Genomic DNA, 21,732 nt, shown 5'->3' with positions numbered 1-21,732 from the left:
TAAAAACCAGATAACACCAAAATTTGCAATTTGCTATTAGCCTCTACTTCAGTACTGTAAATGTTATCACTCATGAACCTTGGACAGTTCTTGGCCTACTTGTGTAATTCCTCTGCAGTGTAAGGGAAGTAATTAAAGGAGCATTATTCAACCACCCATGGATTTCAAAAGAATGATAGATTATTCGTTGAAAAGGTATTATTAGCACAAAATTGGATTGATCAATGCACATTCCCTTGTGTTACCTTGTGTTTTCATTTTTTGCATATACAGGTATGGGATCTGTCATCCAGAATGCTTGGGACCTGGGGTATTCCAGATAATGAATCTTCTGTAACTTGGTCACCATATTTTAACTCTACTAAAAAAATAATTTAAACATAGAAAAGAATCAGTAGGATTATTTTGCCTCCAATAATGGTTAAATATAACTTAGTTGGAATAAAGTACAAGTACTGTTTTATTAAAAGGAAATCATTTTAAAAAATGTAACTATTCGTTTAAAACGGAGTCTATGGGAAATAACTGTCCCTTAATCCAGAGCTTTCTGGATAACCAGTTTCCGGATAATGGATCTCATACAGACACACCATGGTCAAGTTATTAGTTTGTAGATATACTAACATACTGTATTACATTTATTGGTATTATTATAATTTTTCACTATGGCAACTGTTTGACAAATAAATGATTAGGCTGCCTGGGCAAGATCACTTTTTTCAGTCAAATGCAAAACATTGGCGAAAGTGATGGTAAAGCCTACTTATAGAGTTTTTTTGTCTTTAATTAAAATAATCCATTTATCACAAACACAGCAAGTTGATGTTTTCATAGCAAGCATCTGTCCTCCTCTGTCGTTCCCATTCATGTGTCCTTTTGCTTCTATTGTTCCATGGAACTCTGACAAAGAGGAGGGCAGGCCAGAATATGCAGGGACTAACAGAATTCTCTTGTTATTCCACCTACTTACCCAGGAGATAACAGACTTCTAGAGAATGGCGGTGAAACCTAGGTAAACAGATTAACCCTTGGACTACCTAGCCAACAGAGCTCACAATCATTTACTGGCTAATATTTCAGGTTACTATGTACGTTAACTAATGTCGAAGGCTTAAAAAAAACCCAAAACACTGGTTTCTAAATTAGACGGCAATGAAGGCCAAGAAAATTGTATATCTTTTTAATCATTGACATAGCAACAAAAGTTCTACTTCCCCTCTCTCTAGCAACCCCAGTTGCATCTTCACCTCTTGTATCGGTTATTGATTGCTTTATATGTTACTCTGTATGTCCAATGTATGTAACCCACTTATTGTACAGCGCTGCGGAATATGTTGGCGCTTTATAAATAAATGTTAATGTAATGTAATCTGTTTCCAATCTAAAGCTGAGTGTACATGGTGAGAGCCCCCATCACCAAATGAGAGCATCTTTAGCCAATTTGGCCACCAGTGTTTTGAGCCAAAGTATGATGATTGAATCATAATTAGGGCCTATGGAAACCTGTCAGGTGTGGACCCCATCAAAGAGGCAATGCTGTCCTCACCTGATGGAAATTTTTTAACCCATTCCAATCAATATCTGGCCAATTTGGTAATTATTCTGTTACTGGTTGTTTGGATCTCGGTTACCTAGCAACCAGGCTGTGGTTGAATGACAGGCTGGAATATGAATAGAAGAGGGTTTAAACAGAAAAAAAAGTACTTTAATAAAAATATAGCTACAGAATTAGTCTGCCTTTAGTTGAAGGCAACCGGATTTTCATCTCCAAGTAGAAAGTTTTTTTTAGAATATAATATTGCTTCATATTTCATTACCACTGATGTAAATTTCTCCTTTAAGTATTTTGCACAATTCTGTACAATAAAGCAGATGTCATATATGTGACAGGCCCCCTCCTCAGCAATCCTGATTTATGTCTGCATTAGTAATATGCTCATCTGCTATAAATATGTCTACAACAGACATTGCCCATTGTTCTCAGAGCCTGAAATGTCTTCTGGGATTTCCTAAATCTTTTGCCCAGATGGAAAAGCACAAACACACACATATATACACATATATACCATATGCAAATAAGCAGACACTTGCATATAAACAATGAAAAAATAGCCTGCGTGCAGTCTCAAATGAGAAAAAGAAGTAAAAAAAAAGTCATAGATCTTATGAAAACAAAACTGGTGCTTTAATGAGGGAGACTAACATTTCAGCTAGCAGTTTAGCCTTTATCAAAGGGAATTTACACACAGAAATTGTATCTATATGTATGTATAGGCCAATAAAACAGCTGCAAATAATCCTGACCCCACCTCGGTCTTTATCATGGTAATGTTTAGATTATGGTTTCAGATTTGCACATGATTTTCTAATCATTTTTACCAGCGAGGGAAATCACTCGTGAATATATGAATTACAGGAATTAAAGTCCCCTATACAAATAGGTACGTAGGGTTTCTAAGCCAGTATGTAGATGCTATACCTTTTGCAGTAAAGTATATGGGCCAGTTTACCCCCACTGTAAAATATATACAAATTTACAAGTATTATGCTTTTCCACAAGGGTTATTATAGGATAATCATAGATCAGTCATTGTCCTAGTGAAGTTTGGAGTCTTTGGGGCAGATTTCTTAAAAAGGGAGATTAGAGCTCACCACAGAAAAAATCATTCCGACTGGATTTTTAGAAGCATATTTATCAATGGTGAACATCTAAATATCCCCTAGAAATGAATCAAAAGTGGGTGAATCTGTTCTTGTACTTTCACAGTTGCATTTTAAGATGCCTGTATGTGTTTGGACCATGGCATAAAACGTGAGCACCTGGTGGGAAATCCGACAAGCACAGGGTGGGCCACACAAGCAGTGTACTTGCACAAAAAGGAGTATTTGGCTTTGGCTGTCAGCTGCATTTACAGTGATAATGTCAGTAAAATGTAATGTACAAAAATGTGCCTTTAGATGGAACTATATTTTACTTAACTTCTGCAATCTGCTTCTGCAAATTTCCATTCTAACCTCATAAATGGAATGAGAATACTAGTATATGTGGTGGTGGAGGTGGGTTGTAAAGAAAGCAGAGGGAGGGTTTCCTGTACAATAACCTCATATCAGCTAATTCCCTTTTCCAGATGAGACTGAGCACAGCATAAACTGCATATTTTTAGGTCTCCATAATTTTTCCTATTTCTTTAATTCTGTCCAAGACCGTATGTCCAAGACCGTATGTCCAAGACCGTATGTCCAAGACCGTATATATATACATTCAAAACAGAAGCAGCACACGGATCATCTCCAATGCAAAAAAGTGCATTAACAAATAATCAAATATTGCTGAGCACCGTAGCTTTTCACTATAGAAAGAGTTCAGTGGCGTTTTTCTATTAATATATAGGCAGTCAGGGGCCTATATACATTGAAAAATATCCCCATCCACCACCAAGATAGCAATCAAATCTGGCAGCGGAGCTGGGGTGGGTACATCTTGACTGGGTTTTTGGCACATCTTGACTGGGTTTTTGGCACATGTGTAGTATAGGAACTCTAGTGCCAATTGACAGGTGTAAGCTTCATCCCTGCTTCTGTCTTTATGTTTCCATTCATTATGTCAGCATTATCTTGTTTCTGTTTTGTCACAATAATTGCAATTCTACAAAAAAACTGTGCCCCTTGCCCTGTAAAACACATTGATAGCCGCTATGTTATTCATTCATATAGTTCTGTGGTATTTCCTATTCAAAATAGAGACATAACAATGTTGATATTTTCCAGCATTGGAGATTCAAATGTTTTTTTTTTATTTTGCATCTTGAGGCCTCATTTTCTAAGCACAAGGAAGGATGTAAAGTGCAAAAACTGGGCACAGAGCTCCATATTTTTTGCCCATTTGCTCTTTAGTTTGCATTTGAAAGCACAGCTCTTTGCACTCCCAGAATAGAGGCAAGGTGCTCATGAATACAGCACTGCCTATAGTCAGAAGTTGTTCCTTTGGATTCTTCCTAGTTTGTGCATCATGCAAGTGTACAGGCTATGGAGCTCCTATAAAAGCCTATATTCTTATACACAATTTGGTGGTTAATTTGCCTAGGTCTTGAATTCTAAAACAACCTGTCAAATGTTGTGTTTAATTATTCAGACTATATTAGAACAGTAAAAACCAGCTGTTGATTGATTGCCAGACCTGTTGCCAGCTTTCAGCCTTATACTTTTTTACAAGTAAATGTTGTAACTGTCACGTAATATTACAATCCAACTGTTGTGTCATCAGCACTTGCCCCATTGTAAAAGATAAGAATCTTGATATTCACCAAGGCATTCCTTGTAAATTGGCAAAAAGCCAAAGGCTTTTATCCAGTTCATAGAACTCCAAGGTGTCTTTTGTTATCCTGTTTTTTAAAGTAGGGCAGTGTATAGTTTCTACAAGATTTATTGACTCATAACACAAAAGACCTCAGGCTTCAGCTCTATCTTTAAGGATATATTTTACAGGTTATTTGTGGCCGGTACAAGTTATATAGTAAATAATGTCCCCCGCTATAAAGTATAAGGATGTTAGATATATATTACAGGAAGTTGATTATGATCATTTATAATATTGCATATCATTTAGGCTATGATGTGTGGTAATTGAGTGAGGGAATTTCATAGAAATCCAATTAATAGATATTCACAGCGATCATTTTTCATTGGACCACTGGATGGCTAAAAGCAGGCCAGAAGGGAGAGAGCCATAGATCTGTTAACTGGAATTTAATATCAATGCTGTTCGGTGATCGCCCTTTGCGTTTTTCTCTCTGCACGATGAGTCTCATTAGAGATTATTTTTTGTGTAAGAGAATCTGTACAGTATTTTGGATGACAGCAAATCTTGCAGTAAAATGTAAGATCAGAGATGTAGGTGGCATTGAGAGAGATGAGCTGCCAAAAATATACAATGACTAAAGGAATTCCCATTTCCCCTCCTTACCGCCCAGTAATTACACTGTTGGGTGGGTGGGAAAGGGATCAGGGACTTATTAGTAATTAACACATTTTAGTTCTAGCCTAATACTATTGGATGTGATATTTCTTAACAGCTCTGATTTTTAGATTGTAAGATTAGATTTTGGGCAGGGCATTGGTTATTGCATGTATTTTGAATGTAAGAGGTATGCAAGCAGGTGAATGTGTCAACTGTTATCTATCTCATTATGTCTTTTTCAGATGGCACTAAGGCACTGGGATTTGTGGGTCATGGATACAACATGACTGTGTCTCAGGGGCATGAAGCCAAGCTGAACTGCAGTTTGCAAGGCATGGAGGAGCCTGAGATTCAGTGGCTCAAGGATGGGGTCCCTGTACAGAGTGCTGACCAGATGTATATTCCAGTGGATGAAGATCACTGGATCAGCTTCCTAAGGTACTGACTCTGGCCGACATAAACAAAAGTGATGTATCTCCTTGTATGGTAACGGTTAGACTGTACCTGAGTGTGACACAGGCAAGCTCTAAATAACTTACAATATGGAATGCTTTTAATGGGTTTTTAAGAGAAGGACTTAACTTCATAGAAGTCTTGGTTGTTAGTAAAAAGAATTTAGTGTGTAGACTAAAGCCCTTAAATATTCGACCTAAGCCTAGGCAGTACTATTGGATTGTTTGTTTAGGGGCTAGACTGCTGGAATTGTTCATAAAAGGTGTTAGATTTGCACTGCTGTTTGAATTGTTATTAAGGTCCTAGACTGGTAATTTAGTATCTTAGCTAAGGCGCATTTACACTGCTTTATACTTTATTGACTATATAAGTCACTGAGTCTTGGGGGATCTGCCCAGGAGCAGTTGATAGGTATGGTACAGACACCCTACAGGGCAGCTGACTTGATATTGGGTGTTTTGCCCCTTTTTATTCCAAATCTTCAGAATAATGGCAGAAGGTTTGGGATGTGAAATTAGGCTTGTCTTTATGTTGTTTAAATGAATAATGGACTGAGCAAAAGTGATCTAAACAAAGTGTTGCTTCTCAGAAATGAATTGGGCAAGTAGCCCTTGTGGTTCTGCTTAATTAGATCAAAGGTCTCTATTTTCTTTCTTCAGCTTAAAAAATGTGGAGCGCCCGGATGCTGGCAGATACTGGTGTGAGGCAGAGCACAGTGGGAGAAAGTCTGTATCAGATGCCATTTGGGTTATGGTGGAAGGTAGGCATATATTTTAGCATCAAGATGTGTTTATATTCAGATCTTCCTCTAATTCAGATGTCCCCAACCTTTCTTACCCTTGAGCCACAATTAAATGTAAAAAGACTTGGAGAGCAACACAAGCATCATAAAATTTCATGGAGGTGCCAAATAAGGGCTAAGATTGGCTATTAGGCAACCTCTATGCGCACTATCAGCTTACAGGGGGCTTTATTTGGTAGTAAATCTTGTTTTTATCCAACCAAAACTTGCCACCTAGTCAGGAATTCAAAAATAACTATCTGGTTTGGCGGCACTGAGAGCAACATCCAAGGGGTTGGTGAGCAACATGGTGCTCACGAGCCACTGGTTGGGGATCACTGCTCTAATTTAAAGGACAAGGAAAGTCTATCATAGATATTAAGTCATAGGATAGGCATACTTGAAGGCATACCTACTCTGCAGTGCTCTACAATGCCTTAGTTCAGAAAAAATATCAGAGTAAATACAAAAAAATACCCACAATGCATCTCTCCCACACCAAGACTGAGTATGCACAATCTCTCCTATAAATAAGCAGTGCATGCACAGTAGGTGCGCTCGGGAGCAAGTAATTCCAACAGGAGTACAAACACAGTGACCCTGAGAACTGAACACGCAAGGAAAAATTTCATGAATGCACAGTAGGTTTACAGTGGCCATTTTAACTGTGTCACAAAAGAAAAAATGGCGTATTCAGCAGGGGGTACTCTATTAAATACTTAAATATGTTGTAATGTGTTTCCTTGTCCTTTAATATATTTGACTGCAGAATAATACTGAGCACATATATTCACATTAGTATAAATCCTCACAAGGAACATCACAGTTGTTAACCAGCAGCAAAGTATTTCCCAAATTCTCAACTGTGTTTTAGATAACATAGTTCTCTATAGCTTTCTTATAATACTCATCGACTGTCATAGTTATTTTAAGTCTGTCATGCTGTATAGGAATGTGCTTCTTTGTGCATTTCACTGATTTAAGCTTATAGTTGGGTGCTATCATTCACTGTCACGGTAATCACAGTAATGTGAACTTAGCATTTAAAGCTGTCCAAAATGTATATATTATTAATATGGTGCCAGGTCTGCGGTGGCCTAGTTGTTCATCTTAACCATTCATTAGCTAATACTAGGCGAATGCAGTAAAACATTTAAAAAAAAACAAAAAAAAAAACCATTTGCTGTTGGTTATTAGACTGGAGCACACGTTGCCCTTGTGACTGCTATTGTCAAGGCTGCCATTTAAGTGAATTCCCACACCTCATATCCCCCTTGCCTTGGCATATTATTAGAGCCATTTTGTTCTGATCTTAGATTTATACATAAACAACCCATTGTATTTATTTGTCTATTCAGGAATTCTGGGAGTTGTAGTTAGTTAGCTATGGAAGTTAACTGGTTTGGCATGTTGGATCAATATTCACTTTATCAGAATGTGGCTTTGTGATTAATCAGGTCTATACCTTGGCCTGCAGTAAGTGATCCATTTGGCAGTATCTGTCTTATTAAGAGCCATATTGCAGCGATAAAATGCCCATTGCTGTGAAAGTTGCTGCATGTTCCTGGCACTGGAAGGCATATGTCTTGCATTAAACCTGGAAATGTGCCGCTTGAGTTTTAAATACTCTTGTCAGAAAGGGAGAAGTAGCTTTATTTTATCACTTTCCCTCCGTCTGGGCTGTTTAGCGTAGGCTGGATGGCACGCTTAACCCTCAAATCATCAAAGCAGCATCCGCTTGTTATTGATTTAGTGTATCTGTTTTTATGTTGATGAAATCCATCGCCTCTTCATTTCATCTTAGGAAAGGAATAATATATAATTGTAGAATGGCAGTGTGGGGGTTCTGCCGATGAAATGATTAGAGTCGGCCTGCTGTTACGTTTCCAGGACTTTTCTATATATAGGAAAATTAGCTATGAATATCTGAGATCAGTGCAGGAAGATATCACTGAGGCATATTAGTTACAGGGGAATATATCAGTCCTTTATTGTTTCACACTTATAATACTGCATATGCTGTAACAGACTCGGACGTTAGTTTTATTTATTAATGCATGTAGTGGTGTAACTGTACAGGAAGCAGACCTCCGTCGCAGGGGGAGGTGAAAGAGGGGCATGGGCTGCGGGGTCTGCTTTCTCTATAGCCACTCTCATTGCCAAAGTTATGTGCGCCCACTGCTTGATATTTGCAGGGGCGTGCATCAAAGAGCAGGTGGGGAGGGGGCAGCGGCTAGGTACCTGTGTGCACTAGGCCGCTTTAAAGATTTTTTTGCAGGGGGGTCCAGTGCGTTTTCAGTACTCCGCTGAATGCTAGGATAAAAGCCAGTTGTAATCTCAAAGGACATCATTCACCTGCAGACCACTTTATTTTTTCCAAAAGTACACATGCACACCCACCCACTTTTCGATTCAGGGCCATTCTCCCCCTCAATAGACCAACAATATGCCCTCACCACCACTCACCTGTTGGGTCATTTTGCAGGGGGCTGTATTATAAATTATATTATTATTATATTGTTAAAATGCCAGCATTCCAAGATATAAGAGACTTTATTGTCGGTACAGTGCATTTTGTGGGTTGCTTGCTGCACTTAAGCATAGGCATATTTTATCCAACTTCTTGTAATTATCAGTGGATATAGTGTTATTTAATGTTTGTTCCATGTTTACAGCTAAAACATACTTTTGCACCTCCTCATACCCAGGTGTACCATATTTTACTCTCGAGCCAAAAGATCTGTCTGTGACTCCAAACTCTCCATTTAACATGACTTGTGCGGCTGTCGGACCACCTGAGCCTCTGGTCATTTTTTGGTGGGTGGGAGATTCCCCTCTGGGAAAATCCGAAAGTTCTCCATCTGTCTTGCAAATTCCAGGTAATGTAAGATTATTTTGCATTAAGTTAATGAGCAGCTAAAAATACAATGGACAAGACCCGTCTGTCTTTCCATTAATAGTATAACAAGTATTCATTGAGTTATCACTAAAGTGGACAATACTGGGAATTATAAAATAAGGAAAATAATGATCTAGCATTCCAACACCATAGATTCTTTGTTCTTCTGTTTAACTGTGTAAAACCCTGGAATAAAAATAAGCTGTTATAGAACTATCATTGGCCAGCAGTGGCGGCCATCTTTAAGGCAGTCTTTTAAAACACTGACAATAGGAGTATCTAGAAGACTTTTCTGAGTTTTTCTTGAAAACGTTTCACCACTCATCCGAGTGGCTTCTTCAGTTCAAATGACTGGTAGGGAATTCACCGGTATTTAAACTCTTGATGGTAGTATAGTCACAGGCATCCAATCACAATGGTTCCATTGAACTTGTTCAGTTAGGTGTTATCTGAAACTGACAGGTGTAAGAAGGTATGATACAATCACAATGGTACCATGATTCTCTTTGATAATGATGAACTATGTGATTGGTTGTCTGTGACTGTACTACCATCAAGAGTTTAAATACCGGGGAATTCCCTACCAGTCATTTGAACTGAAGAAGCCACTCGGATGAGTGGTGAAACGTTTTCAAGGAAAAAAAAAAACTCAGAAAAGTCCAGTTGTTTTAGACTTAATTCTACTAGATACTGTATATCATGACCTGGATGAATGAGAATCTTCATAGACATACTGACAATAGGATTTTTCCAAAACAGCCATGAGTTTAAAAGTTGCACATATAGGTGAAATCACATTTTGTTGTACTAGAAATACTATATACAGTTTTTGGTATGACAAATATTTTTCTTTTACAGGTAGACATAATAACACAAAAGCAATAAAAGTTATAAAAAAATAAAAAAAAAGTTAGGAATCGGCAGTGGCTTTTTAGCCTTGGGATTTTTCTGTTTGTAAATAGAACGCACTCTCTCTATCTCTTGTCAACCGTGTTGAATTGCAAGGGATTCTCTTCTATTTATTTTCCTCAATTTTATAACCAATGCCACTGAATAGGCCACCCAGTGTGGCCCTTACTGATTTATTGTTCTTTGTTAAATACTGTATGTAGCTACAAACAGCAGTTTAAAGTAACAGTAACACCAAAAAATAAAAATGTATCAAAGTAAGTAGAATATAATGTACTGTTGCCCTGCACTGGTAAATGTTGTGTGTTTGCTTCACAAAAACTACTATAGTTTATATAATAAGCTGCTGTGTAGCCACGGGGGCAGCCATTCAAGCTGAAATAGGTCTAAATGACACGTTACATAGTAGATAACAGATAAGCTCTGTAAAGCACCATTGCATTCTACAGAGCTTTATCTGTTATCTGCTATGTAAACTGTGCCTTTTTCCAGCTTGAATGGCTGTCCCCATGGCTACACAGCAGCTTATTTATATAAAGTATATAAATCTTTCTGAAGGAAGAACACACCTTTTACCAGTGCAGGGAAGCAGTACATTATATTTTAATTACTTTAAAGCACTTTTAATTTTTTGGTGTTACTGTTCCTTTAAGGACATAGTCTGTCTGTGCTAGAAGTATTATTTTGCTCTGAAATACAGCCAGTCATGAGCCACCCAGACATCAGCAGTGATGTTATAGGGCTTGCCTTGTGCCTGTAACTGTGTCCTCCCTGACCTTTACTGCTTTTCAGCATTTGGGCATTATGTATTTGTGGGTTTGCTTTAAACACAAGCACACTTGTTCCAACAATAGATATTCCTAATGGTGTAATTATAATTTCTTCTTTAAAAAAAAAACTGGGAGTGAATCTGCACAAGCTGCTGCGAAATAGAATATGTTTCACAATTTACTGGCAGATGCTCAGTCTTGTATCTCTCAGGGGTTCATCTTTTTCAGTTATGGGTGGAGAGCCATTATGTGCCAGTATCTATTATATTTTGTCCCCTCAGATACATATAGTGTGATAATGCTGAAACATTATATGCTGGTACATTGTAGCTTGGGGTGGTGGCACAAAGTTAAAAAACATGGCAGATGGTAGTTTGATTTTTAGCAGTGGTTAAAACTGTATAACCTTGTAGGGATTTGCGAATTCTTAAAGCTTTTTTTGCAGTCTAGCCATTATACAGTGGAGGAAATAATTATTTGACCCCTCACTGATTTTGTAAGTTTGTCCAATGACAAAGAAATGAAAAGTCTCAGAACAGTATCATTTCAATGGTAGGTTTATTTTAACAGTGGCAGATAGCACATCAAAAGGAAAATCGAAAAAATTACTTTAAATAAAAGATAGCAACTGATTTGCATTTCATTGAGTGAAATAAGTTTTTGAACCCTCTAACAAAAAAAGACTTAATACTTAGTGGAAAAACCCTTGTTTGCAAGCACAGAGGTCAAACGTTTCTTGTAATTGATGACCAAGTTTGCGCACATTTTAGGAGGAATGTTGGTCCACTCCTCTTTGCAGATCATCTCTAAATCCCTAAGGTTTCGAGGCTGTCTCTGTGCAACTCTGAGCTTGAGCTCCCTCCATAGGTTTTCTATTGGATTAAGGTCCGGAGACTGACTAGGCCACTCCATGACCTTAATGTGCTTCTTCTTGAGCCACTCCTTTGTTGCCTTTGCTGTATGTTTTGGGTCATTGTCGTGCTGGAACACCCATCCACGACCCATTTTCAGTTTCCTGGCAGAGGGAAGGAGGTTGTCGTTCAGGATTTCACGATACATGGCTTCGTCCATTTTCCCATTAATGCGAATAAGTTGTCCTGTGCCCTTAGCAGAAAAACACCCCCAAAGCAAAATGTTTCCACCCCCATGCTTGACGGTGGGGGCGGTGTTTTGGGGGTCATAGGCAGCATTTTTCTTCCTCCAAACACAGCGAGTTGAGTTAATGCCAAAGAGCTCTATTTTGGTCTCATCAGACCACAGCACCTTCTCCCAGTCACTCACAGAATCATTCAGGTGTTCATTGGCAAACTTCAGACGGGCCTGCACATGTGCCTTCTTGAGCAGGGGGACCTTGCGAGCCCTGCAGGATTTTAATCCATTGCGGTGTAATGTGTTTCCAATGGTTTTCTTGGTGACTGTGGTCCCTGCTAATTTGAGGTCATTAACTAACTCCTCCCGTGTAGTTCTAGGATGCTTTTTCACCTTTCTCAGAATCATTGACACCCCACGAGGTGAGATCTTGCGTGGAGCCCCAGAGCGAGGTCGATTGATGGTCATTTTGTGCTCCTTCCATTTTCGAACAATCGCACCAACAGTTGTCACCTTCTCTCCCAGCTTCTTGCTAATGGTTTTGTAGCCCATTCCAGCCTTGTGCAGGTCTACAATTTTGTCTCTGACATCCTTGGACAGCTCTTTGGTCTTTCCCATGTTGGAGAGTTTGGAGTCTGCTTGATTGATTGATTCTGTGGACAGGTGTCTTTTATACAGGTGACTAGTTAAGACAGGTGTCCTTAATGAGGTTGACTAATTGAGTAGAAGTGTCTAACCACTCTGTGGGAGCCAGAACTCTTAATGGTTGGTAGGGGTTCAAAAACTTATTTCACTCAATGAAATGCAAATCAGTTGCTATCTTTTATTTAAAGTAATTTTTTCAATTTTCCTTTTGATGTGCTATCTGCCACTGTTAAAATAAACCTACCATTGAAATGATACTGTTCTGAGACTTTTCATTTCTTTGTCATTGGACAAACTTACAAAATCAGTGAGGGGTCAAATAATTATTTCCTCCACTGTATTTCTTACCTTGCACAGTAATTAACAATTTTTTTATTTTATGCACAAAAGGCCATGAACAGAAACCCAGCAGGCAGCTTGGAGCCCTCCAGGAATCCTAGATTTTAGAACACAGAATCCCCCTCACTCCCCCCAAATCCCCCCCTGATTCAACCCTTGCTAGCACAACTCCGCCCACTGACATCATGAATCTGCCCCATGACACCCCTAGCCATGACATCATTTTACATCACCTGCCCCCTCACAGAGCAACAATTGTTATAAATGTATAATTATACAAAGCCCTGTTTAAGGGAATGAAAAACAATTCACAAAGGCTGAAAAATAAAGTCCGGGTAGGACCACATTGGTCAAATGGTTCTGCAGATCCCTGGCCTTGAGACTGAATAATCGGATAAGCCTGAGCTGGACCATTTATTGTAAATTCATATTTAAAAATTTAGCAAATAGGGGAGTGTCCCTTTGTACGGCCAGCTTAATTCCCCATATACAGTTGTTATGCCATCAAATGTGACAAGATGGAGGCAGATTTCTTAAAACTCTCATTTCTCTCCTTTTTTTTGTAAATTTGAATAAACTCGTTTCCACGAATGTCATTTATCAAAAACTATGAACTGAAAAGGCATGTGTGGGAAAACTTTTTTTTGAATTGTCGCACATAAACCAGTGTCCAAAATCTGAAAACCTCTAAAGATTAGAAGCAAAGAAAGATCTTGCAGAGTAGGAAAGGGATATCTACCACTGACTTCTACATGATCTTGACAAGTTTTAGATGGAGTATGTTTGCATTCAGAATTGTCGCAACTTTTAGCGCTAAAAAATTGGAATCAGAAAAATTATACTTACTGTAGGCAGAACTAAGAGCTGTTACATATGTGCGACATGGTATGAACATACTTTTTTCTGTCCTTTATTGTAAAATAAATTCACATTTCTCTGATATGATGATATTTTTACAGCAAAATCTCTGAGATTTATTCAAATATAGATAATCTCTGCCTATAGAACACTGTATGCATTTCCTACAAACTCCTTACCACCACCACTCAACTTCTTTTAATTAGTTCCTTTCGTTTTAGGAGTGTAGCCTGGCAACTAGACTGAAACCAGGCACTCAAGCACTTCAATAATACTGATTATCTACTGACTTTCACAAAGCAATGCAGCTCATTGGAAAGGAGCAGAAATATTCAGAGTTATTAATTTCCCAAATATTATTGTTTTGTTCAGGGATCCGTGAAAGAACTGCATTTTCATGTGAAGCTCACAATGCAAAGGGAGTTTCCTCCTCCAGAACAGCCATCGTTGAAGTCAAAGGTAAGAGGGCTTATTAGGTGTTGGAGATTGTACATCAGAAATATTCCTATACAATAGAATCTACAGACAAATTTTTCCCAATGGGGCGATACATTGTTCAACATTAATTTACTTAACGGCTTTCTGCTAGTTACAGCATCACTTGTTTCTCCATATATTGATAATTATAGCTAAAGAGTTATGTTTTATTTTAATTCTTCTTTTATTTAAGCCTGCCGTTCTTTGCAACTGGCTCCTACAGAGTAAAGCAAGAGTGCTCCCTACCAGGAATGTATAACCAAGGCTGGTTGTTGTTCACTGCAGTACAGCATCCTGGGAGTTTTAGTTCACAACAATGGGGCGTTGTGTATTGATTGTAAGTCCTTGCCTCAGGATGTATAAACAAGGCAGGCCTTGGGCTCTGAAATACCAAGGTAGAGCACCATTAATTATTCTGCAACTTTGAGAATCAGAAACACATCGTGGCTTTTCTGTTTGTGCAAAGCTTTCTTATACTTAGCTCAATGTCAGGCTGATTTATCAATGTCCATGGCTGTCCTTGCTGTCTTTGGAAATATAATGAAAATGATTTTTCTTACTGATTTTTCCATACACTAGACACTGCATATGCAGTGTATCACAATAGATTTTTTTTATATTTTTGTTACATTGTATTTTTTTCAAACACAATGCACTTTTTATATAAATATCAATGAAGAAAATAATAATAATAAACTTTAGTTTTCTAATTTTTTTTATTTGCTCTCTTTTACTATTAGCTTTTTCCTTCTCTCTATCTGCTTGCATGCTACATGGATCCCTTAATTGTTATTCATAAAGTTCATCCAATCAAGACTCAAGACTGTATATTATTTCTCATTCTAAAGCCTGTGTTTTGTCCTACAGTAAAACAGTCTTTTCACCTGCAACACAAAAAGGCAGCCCCCTACAGCGTCATTCCCTGTGTTGCTATTTTTATCCCTGTGTGAGTGTTATTTATGGGCTATATTACACAGATACAGTATGACCCCTGGAAAGCCAGTAGAGGTACAGACATGCAATTGCTCCGTTTCATTTTCTCATACACAATTGTGCACAGCACTATTTCTGAATATTGTAACTACCCACCACCTTTTTATATGTAATGTAATAAAAAATTGTGCAAAATTGAGAACATAAATGAGCATTTCACTGTCTAATATTGTTCATTAGACATTTGCAGGTTTTATTTGCACATACCACATTTTATTCCCTTTTTCCACTAGTTTATTCAATCCTCAGTTCCTAATGCTATTTGAATAGCAGTTCCTAAAGTTATTTGAAGTATCTTGCCGTCATTAGACCACAATCCCAAATTTGTCTGATCTTGCACACTGAAAGCTTTAGGTAGCAAGCCCATAATATACTATATATACACATATATAACCCGTGTGTGTATGTGTCAAAAAAGGATGCTATCATCGCTTATTATCCTGCTTTCCAACCCATCTCACAGCTAACTCTAAAAATACTTAACACCGGTGGTGTTCTTTTCCAGGCAACAGTGTGCTTAAAGGGTATTTAAAAGATTTACCGTGGTGGCAATATTTATTTAGATGATCTAAGGTGGGCAAAATATCTGTCTGATCTGATCTGAGATGAGCAATATCTAGCCAATCTGATTGTTTGGCCCAAAAATTGGATTATAATTGCTGGTATGCAGGCCATTAGATCAAGGAGCTCATCAATGCGCAGATGCTGTCCTTAATCAGATGGGAGTATCAAACTTGTTCAATCGATATCTGCATGAGTTTCAGCGAGGTAGCAGTCGTTTTGGCCCTGTCAACTGGCACCATACACAGGCCAATAAACTACTTTAATCTGCCTGTGTATGGCCACCATAAGACATATTAGTGCTGATAAGCATATCCAACAAGCTTTACATCTTCCCTTTTTGTCAGTCCTTGATATTAAGGCTGAGGACAGTTGACTTCTGTTTCATTTTTTTAGAGTCTCAAAGTAGTCAGCCAGATCCGCAGGAGAACAGGGGGGGCCAGGCTTAGGTAATGCTTCCAAACCATATTATTTCATTGCAAATCACAAAAAGACTGCATATTTTTTTTAATTGATGTACTGTATGTACTCGAGTATAAGCTTAGTTTTTCAGCACCAAAAATGAAAAAGTCACCCTCGGCTTACACTTGAGTCGGGTGCCATGGGCCCCTCCAGACTAGCACCCTCTGTCCTTTGTGTGTAAATTAGGGTACCCACAACCACACCCTCCAGTGCCCTGGCCTGCTCCCAAATTCATCTTCATCTACCATCCTCACCTGTCCCCTTCTGCACTAGACATTGCACTTTATATTCTATATAAACTATATATAGTTTTGAAGGATTTTAATTCTTTGTGCTTTAGCTTGGTTGCTGATTGAGCTAAGGAGGTAGTACTCTTAAGGTATCATTGTTGATACCATATTGTTTTTGTTGACCCTCTTCTCCACTAGAGCTAGTTTAATGTCATTTTATTGGTATTTATTTGAATGCAGTAGCTGCTGCATTTCCCACCCTAGGCTTATACTTGAGTCAGTAAGTTTTTTTTAGTTTTCTTAGGTAAAATTAGGTACCTCCGCTTATATTCGAATTGGCTCAAACTCGATATATGGTATATTGCAAAGTTGCTTGAAATTATGCTTACTTTTCAAAAGGTTTAAGTTGTATTTTGGGTGGAGTTCCCCTTTAAATATGTAAGGCATGTTTGACAGGAGAATAGGGGCCTTTTAATTACCCAAGGAGAGTGATTTTTAGAATTAGACCCAAAAGTTACACAAATCAGGCAACTTAATTGACCAGTACTTTCTGTACAACAGCAAAACAAAGATTATAGCTGCATAGAAAGCTCTTTGAGGGGCGTATTGTGACCTGAGGCCTAAGGTAACATAACATTCTGCTGATTTGCTGCTGGCTTAAAAGGATTTCCAGAGACAAAATGTTTGTAACCAGACGCTTTTTAAACAAGGCTCTGGGTAGCTGCTTGTTATGCAGACCTATATCTGAGCTGCCTGTTCGTGGAAGAAAACAAAAGGAAATCTAGGTCAGGTTTGGAGAGAGTGCAATCCACTGATCTGTGTAACTAGCAGAAAATAAACTCACCCTAAGGGATATGTTTTGCCAAGTTGTGTGTTTGCTTTTTCTGGGTCCCTTTGTTTCACGTTGTATGTTTGCTGCCAAGGAGCCCTGTCATTTGGTTTAGGTACCATGAGGAAAGCTGCTGCTCTTGTGCCAAGTGTAAAGCCGTTCCCTTCAGGACTGAGAAACACTGAGCAGATTAGAGACAGGTGTAAACAGGGGTGTGAGGGTAGTCGTGAACACAGTGATGGCAAAAGCCCATATACCTTAATCTTGATATTTGGGGGCATAAACCATTATATATATATATACAGTGGAGGAAATAATTATTTGACCCCTCACTGATTTTGTAAGTTTGTCCAATGACAAAGAAATGAAAAGTCTCAGAACAGTATCATTTCAATGGTAGGTTTATTTTAACAGTGGCAGATAGCACATCAAAAGGAAAATCGAAAAAATAACTTTAAATAAAAGATAGCAACTGATTTGCATTTCATTGAGTGAAATAAGTTTTTGAACCCTCTAACAAAAAAAGACTTAATACTTAGTGGAAAAACCCTTGTTTGCAAGCACAGAGGTCAAACGTTTCTTCAAGTTTGCGCACATTTTAGGAGGAATGTTGGTCCACTCCTCTTTGCAGATCATCTCTAAATCCCTAAGGTTTCGAGGCTGTCTCTGTGCAACTCTGAGCTTGAGCTCCCTCAATAGGTTTTCTATTGGATTAAGGTCCGGAGACTGACTAGGCCACTCCATGACCTTAATGTGCTTCTTCTTGAGCCACTCCTTTGTTGTATCTAGTAGAATTAAGTCTAAAACAACTGGACTTTTCTGAGTTTTTCTTGAAAACGTTTCACCACTCATCCGAGTGGCTTCTTCAGTTCAAATGACTGGTAGGGAATTCCCCGGTATTTAAACTCTTGAGGGTAGTAGAGTCACATTTATATGTAAGCTGCTGGTGGGTGATGCATCTCCCTGGCTGCAGAACAAAAAGTCATGTCAATAAACATCTAAGGGTTTAGCCAGCAAAATATATATATACATACACACACAGGGGGTGACGGCAAACACAGGAATTTATACGCAGGAGTCAAAAGTTTGAAAAAAAAACCAAAATGAGGATTAATTTAGTCCGACGTTTCAGTTCCCACTGGAACTTTCCCTGATGGAAGTTCCAGTGGGAACTGAAACGTCGGACTAAATAAATCCTCATTTTGTTTTTTTCAAACTTTTGACTCCTGCGTATAAATTCCTGTGTGTGCCGTCACCCCCTGTGTATATATTTAAGTTTTGCACTGGCACCCAGGTTTCATCTACATTTTGTGGTGTGCAGCTTCTTAGCTACCTACATATATATATATATATATATATATATATATATGTATATATATATATATATATATATATGTAAATTATTATAGTCAATTTTTCCTAGATTGGGGCAACTGATGATATTACAAGTCATCCAAGAAAGGTGTATATACCTTTTCGGCACCACTGGCATGCTCTGATTTGAAAAAATTACTTGCCCTATGGATGGATGTGCGTGCCTTAAAGGGGATATTAAAGGAGAAGGAAAGGCTAATAAAGAGTTAGCTACAGGCATACCTTCAGTTCTCTCAATAGTGCCCTTAAGTCTCCCCATATTTCTCCTGTTTAGATGATCAGAAGCCAAACAGCAAGAAAAAACGCTGAGCTGTGTAAAGAAAGTTCCCATAATGCCTCACTCCTGCACCAAAAGCAAGACCTGTGTACATGCTCAGTTAGTTAGACTATGAGTCAGCTTCCTGCAGATCAAATTCCAAGTCAGATTGGTGCAGAAAACTATACAAAATGAGAGCAAAATGACCTCAAATACTGTCTATGTCATGCTAAAAGTTCATGAACTGAAGGTGAACTATTCTTTGAATCCCTGCTGTAACCAGATAAAGATGAAGAACCTGCTAGGAATAACATGCACCCGAGGGTAAAGATAATCTGTTATTTTGCTTCTTTAAAAGAAATTATGAGGGATTGTTGGCATTTGACAATTTAGCTGGTTCTAAATGACAGCTCTCAGCATGCTTTGGGATTATGAGCTATGCAGGACAATCACTAGCGAGGAGCACATTTTTTTCGCCAGGCATGGATTCGCAGCTAAACTTCACATTGCCCCATCTGCAAATTTTTTTGCGAAACTGTGGCAGAAAAATTTGTTGCAACAAAAATGCGACCTTTGCTTTTATGAGCACTTACATTTGGGGCATTGCTGTCTCTGAGCCTTCAGACAGATTTAAAATCCAGCACCAGTGGTGTAACTGGGCCCCACATCAAATCCAATTTAGGGCCACAAAATATTTATAAATTGACATTCTACCAAAATATTTTAAAATTGCTCCTTAATTATGGCCTCACTGTTACCACTACACTCCTAGCCCCCCCAGCAGCCATAGAGTCTTCTTCCATTGAAGTCACGCCCCTGTCCAGCACAAATTATGTGTCATACCTCTTCTCTTTTTTGAAAAGTTGCTGTGGCTATTCTGCTCAGCACAAATGGCCTGTGATTAGTTGGAGCAACTTATATAGAACACTATGGCATGTAAGTCGCTGTGATTAATCGTTGTGACCGACTTTTTAAAAAGTCGTGGCCTTTAATAGCCTGTGTGCCTTTGCCTTTATTAAGCAGGGCCTTCTTTTCCTCTTGTATTGGTTATTTGTTTTTTGTATGTAAATCTGTATATTCAGTGTATAAATCCATTTATTGTACAACGCCAGTGCTGTGTCAGGCAATTGAGCAAACACACGGTGGTTGCTGCCTGGGAACCATAGACAACTTGGCCAGTAAATGCACACGTGTGTTGACAAGGAGCAGGGGTAGAGGTACTAGACATACAAATGGTGGGGGACAAGAGCTTGGACTAGGGGTATGTAACAGAAGATGTATGTGACTAGGTGCCTGGCTGCAGAATATGTTGGTGCTTTATAAATACATGTTAATAATAATAAGGTGCAGAGTACAGTGCTGGTATGTGCAATGCAGCCCTGTACTTACTGCTATCATAGGACAGGACTCTACACCATGCACCACTCAACTCTTTCTATCTTGCGTGTCTCCTTGAGCCCGTGCACAATGAATACATGCTTGCCAAAGGCAGTGCTGTATTCTTTAGTAAAGCACAGGCCCATGAATACCATTCTGAAACAGAAATACATGCATCCACAGATGACGTGGGTCACAGTGCAAAGTGCAGAGAACATGGCAGTTTCCGTCTGGTTTTTGTACTTCAAATTACCCCTTCTACATGGAGTGACTTAGAAATGATCTGGCAGTACCGAATATGTCTCTATACTATAAAGTCCCAGACCTGCCGTGTATCTTTTGAACCCTGCATTTGGGAATATGTGCTTTTCAAGCTTGCGCAGGTATGCTGGCATCTGACCCTTCTGCTTAGAATCATGGAAATACATTGTGTGCACATTGCTGTACTTTGTGTTGCCATGGTTACTGCATATAATAAGCACAGTGAAATACTATTTCTTGGCATACTGAGATATGAAGATTTATATGTTCAGCCTGTAACTTGAAAACAACACTGTGTCAAAATCAATTTTCAGTTTTTTTACAAGCAACAAAATGCCGTCATAGTTTTAAAATGCTTCAGACATGATGTTCCTAGATTATTAACTTATGTGTATTGTGATAATTTTGTGATCCATATAGAAAGTAGTTCTTATCATCACTTGTATTTAGGGATGCACCAAATCCACTATTTTGGGATCCGGCCAAACCTAAATCTTTTGCGAAAGATTTGGTTGAATACCGAACCGAACCTGATTAAGTCATGGAGGGATTAAAGGAACAGTAACACCATAAAATGAAAGTGTATAAAAGTAATTCAAATATAATGTACTGTTGCTCTGCACTGGTAAAAGTTGTGTATTTGCTTCAGAAGGCTACTAGAGTTTATATAAATACTCTGCTGTGTAGCCATGGGGGCAGCCCCATTCAAAGGAGAAAAGGCACAGGCACATAGCAGATAACAGATAAAACACTATTGTATTCTACAGAGCTTATCTGTTATCTGCTATGTAACCTGTGCCTTTTCTCCTTTTTTCAAGTTTGAATGGCTGCCCCCATGGCTACACAGCAGCTTATTATATAAGGGCTCTGGCACACGGGGAGATTAGTCGCCCGCGGCAAAACTCCTTGTTCGCGGGCGACTAATCTCCCCGAGTTGCAGACGCGGCGGCGCGATTTCGCAGGGGAAGGCAACTCGGGGAGATTAGTCGCCCGCGAACAGGGAGTTTTGCCGCGGGCGACTAATCTCCCCGTGTGCCAGAGCCCTAAATTTTAGTAGTGTTACTGTAGAAAACACACCGGTTTTACCAGTTCAGGGCAACAGTACATTATATTTTAATTACTTTAAAGCTCTTTCAATTTTTGGTTTTACTGTTCCTTTAAAGAGAACCACATGCTTTGTGCATGGTGACAGATTTTTAGCTTCTGTGTTTA

General features: G+C 38.7%; 1 protein-coding gene across 3 annotated transcripts in view; it reads left to right on the top strand.

The window, feature by feature from the left end:
• tyro3 (TYRO3 protein tyrosine kinase) overlaps window positions 1-21,732 on the top strand; it is a 106,490-nt gene that overhangs the window by 9,110 nt on the left and 75,648 nt on the right. For 2 of the 3 annotated variants that reach the window (XM_012968690.3, NM_001079263.1), the window contains 4 exon segments: window positions 5,200-5,395; window positions 6,070-6,170; window positions 8,900-9,070; window positions 14,073-14,159. In XM_012968690.3, the coding sequence (XP_012824144.1) occupies window positions 5,200-5,395; window positions 6,070-6,170; window positions 8,900-9,070; window positions 14,073-14,159 (555 nt within the window). 3 annotated transcript variants of the gene reach the window in all.

This window comes from Xenopus tropicalis, chromosome 8 (assembly GCF_000004195.4).
Source record: "Xenopus tropicalis strain Nigerian chromosome 8, UCB_Xtro_10.0, whole genome shotgun sequence".
Classification (NCBI taxonomy): Eukaryota; Metazoa; Chordata; class Amphibia; order Anura; family Pipidae; genus Xenopus; species Xenopus tropicalis.
This window is presented reverse-complemented; position numbering and strand designations above follow the sequence as displayed.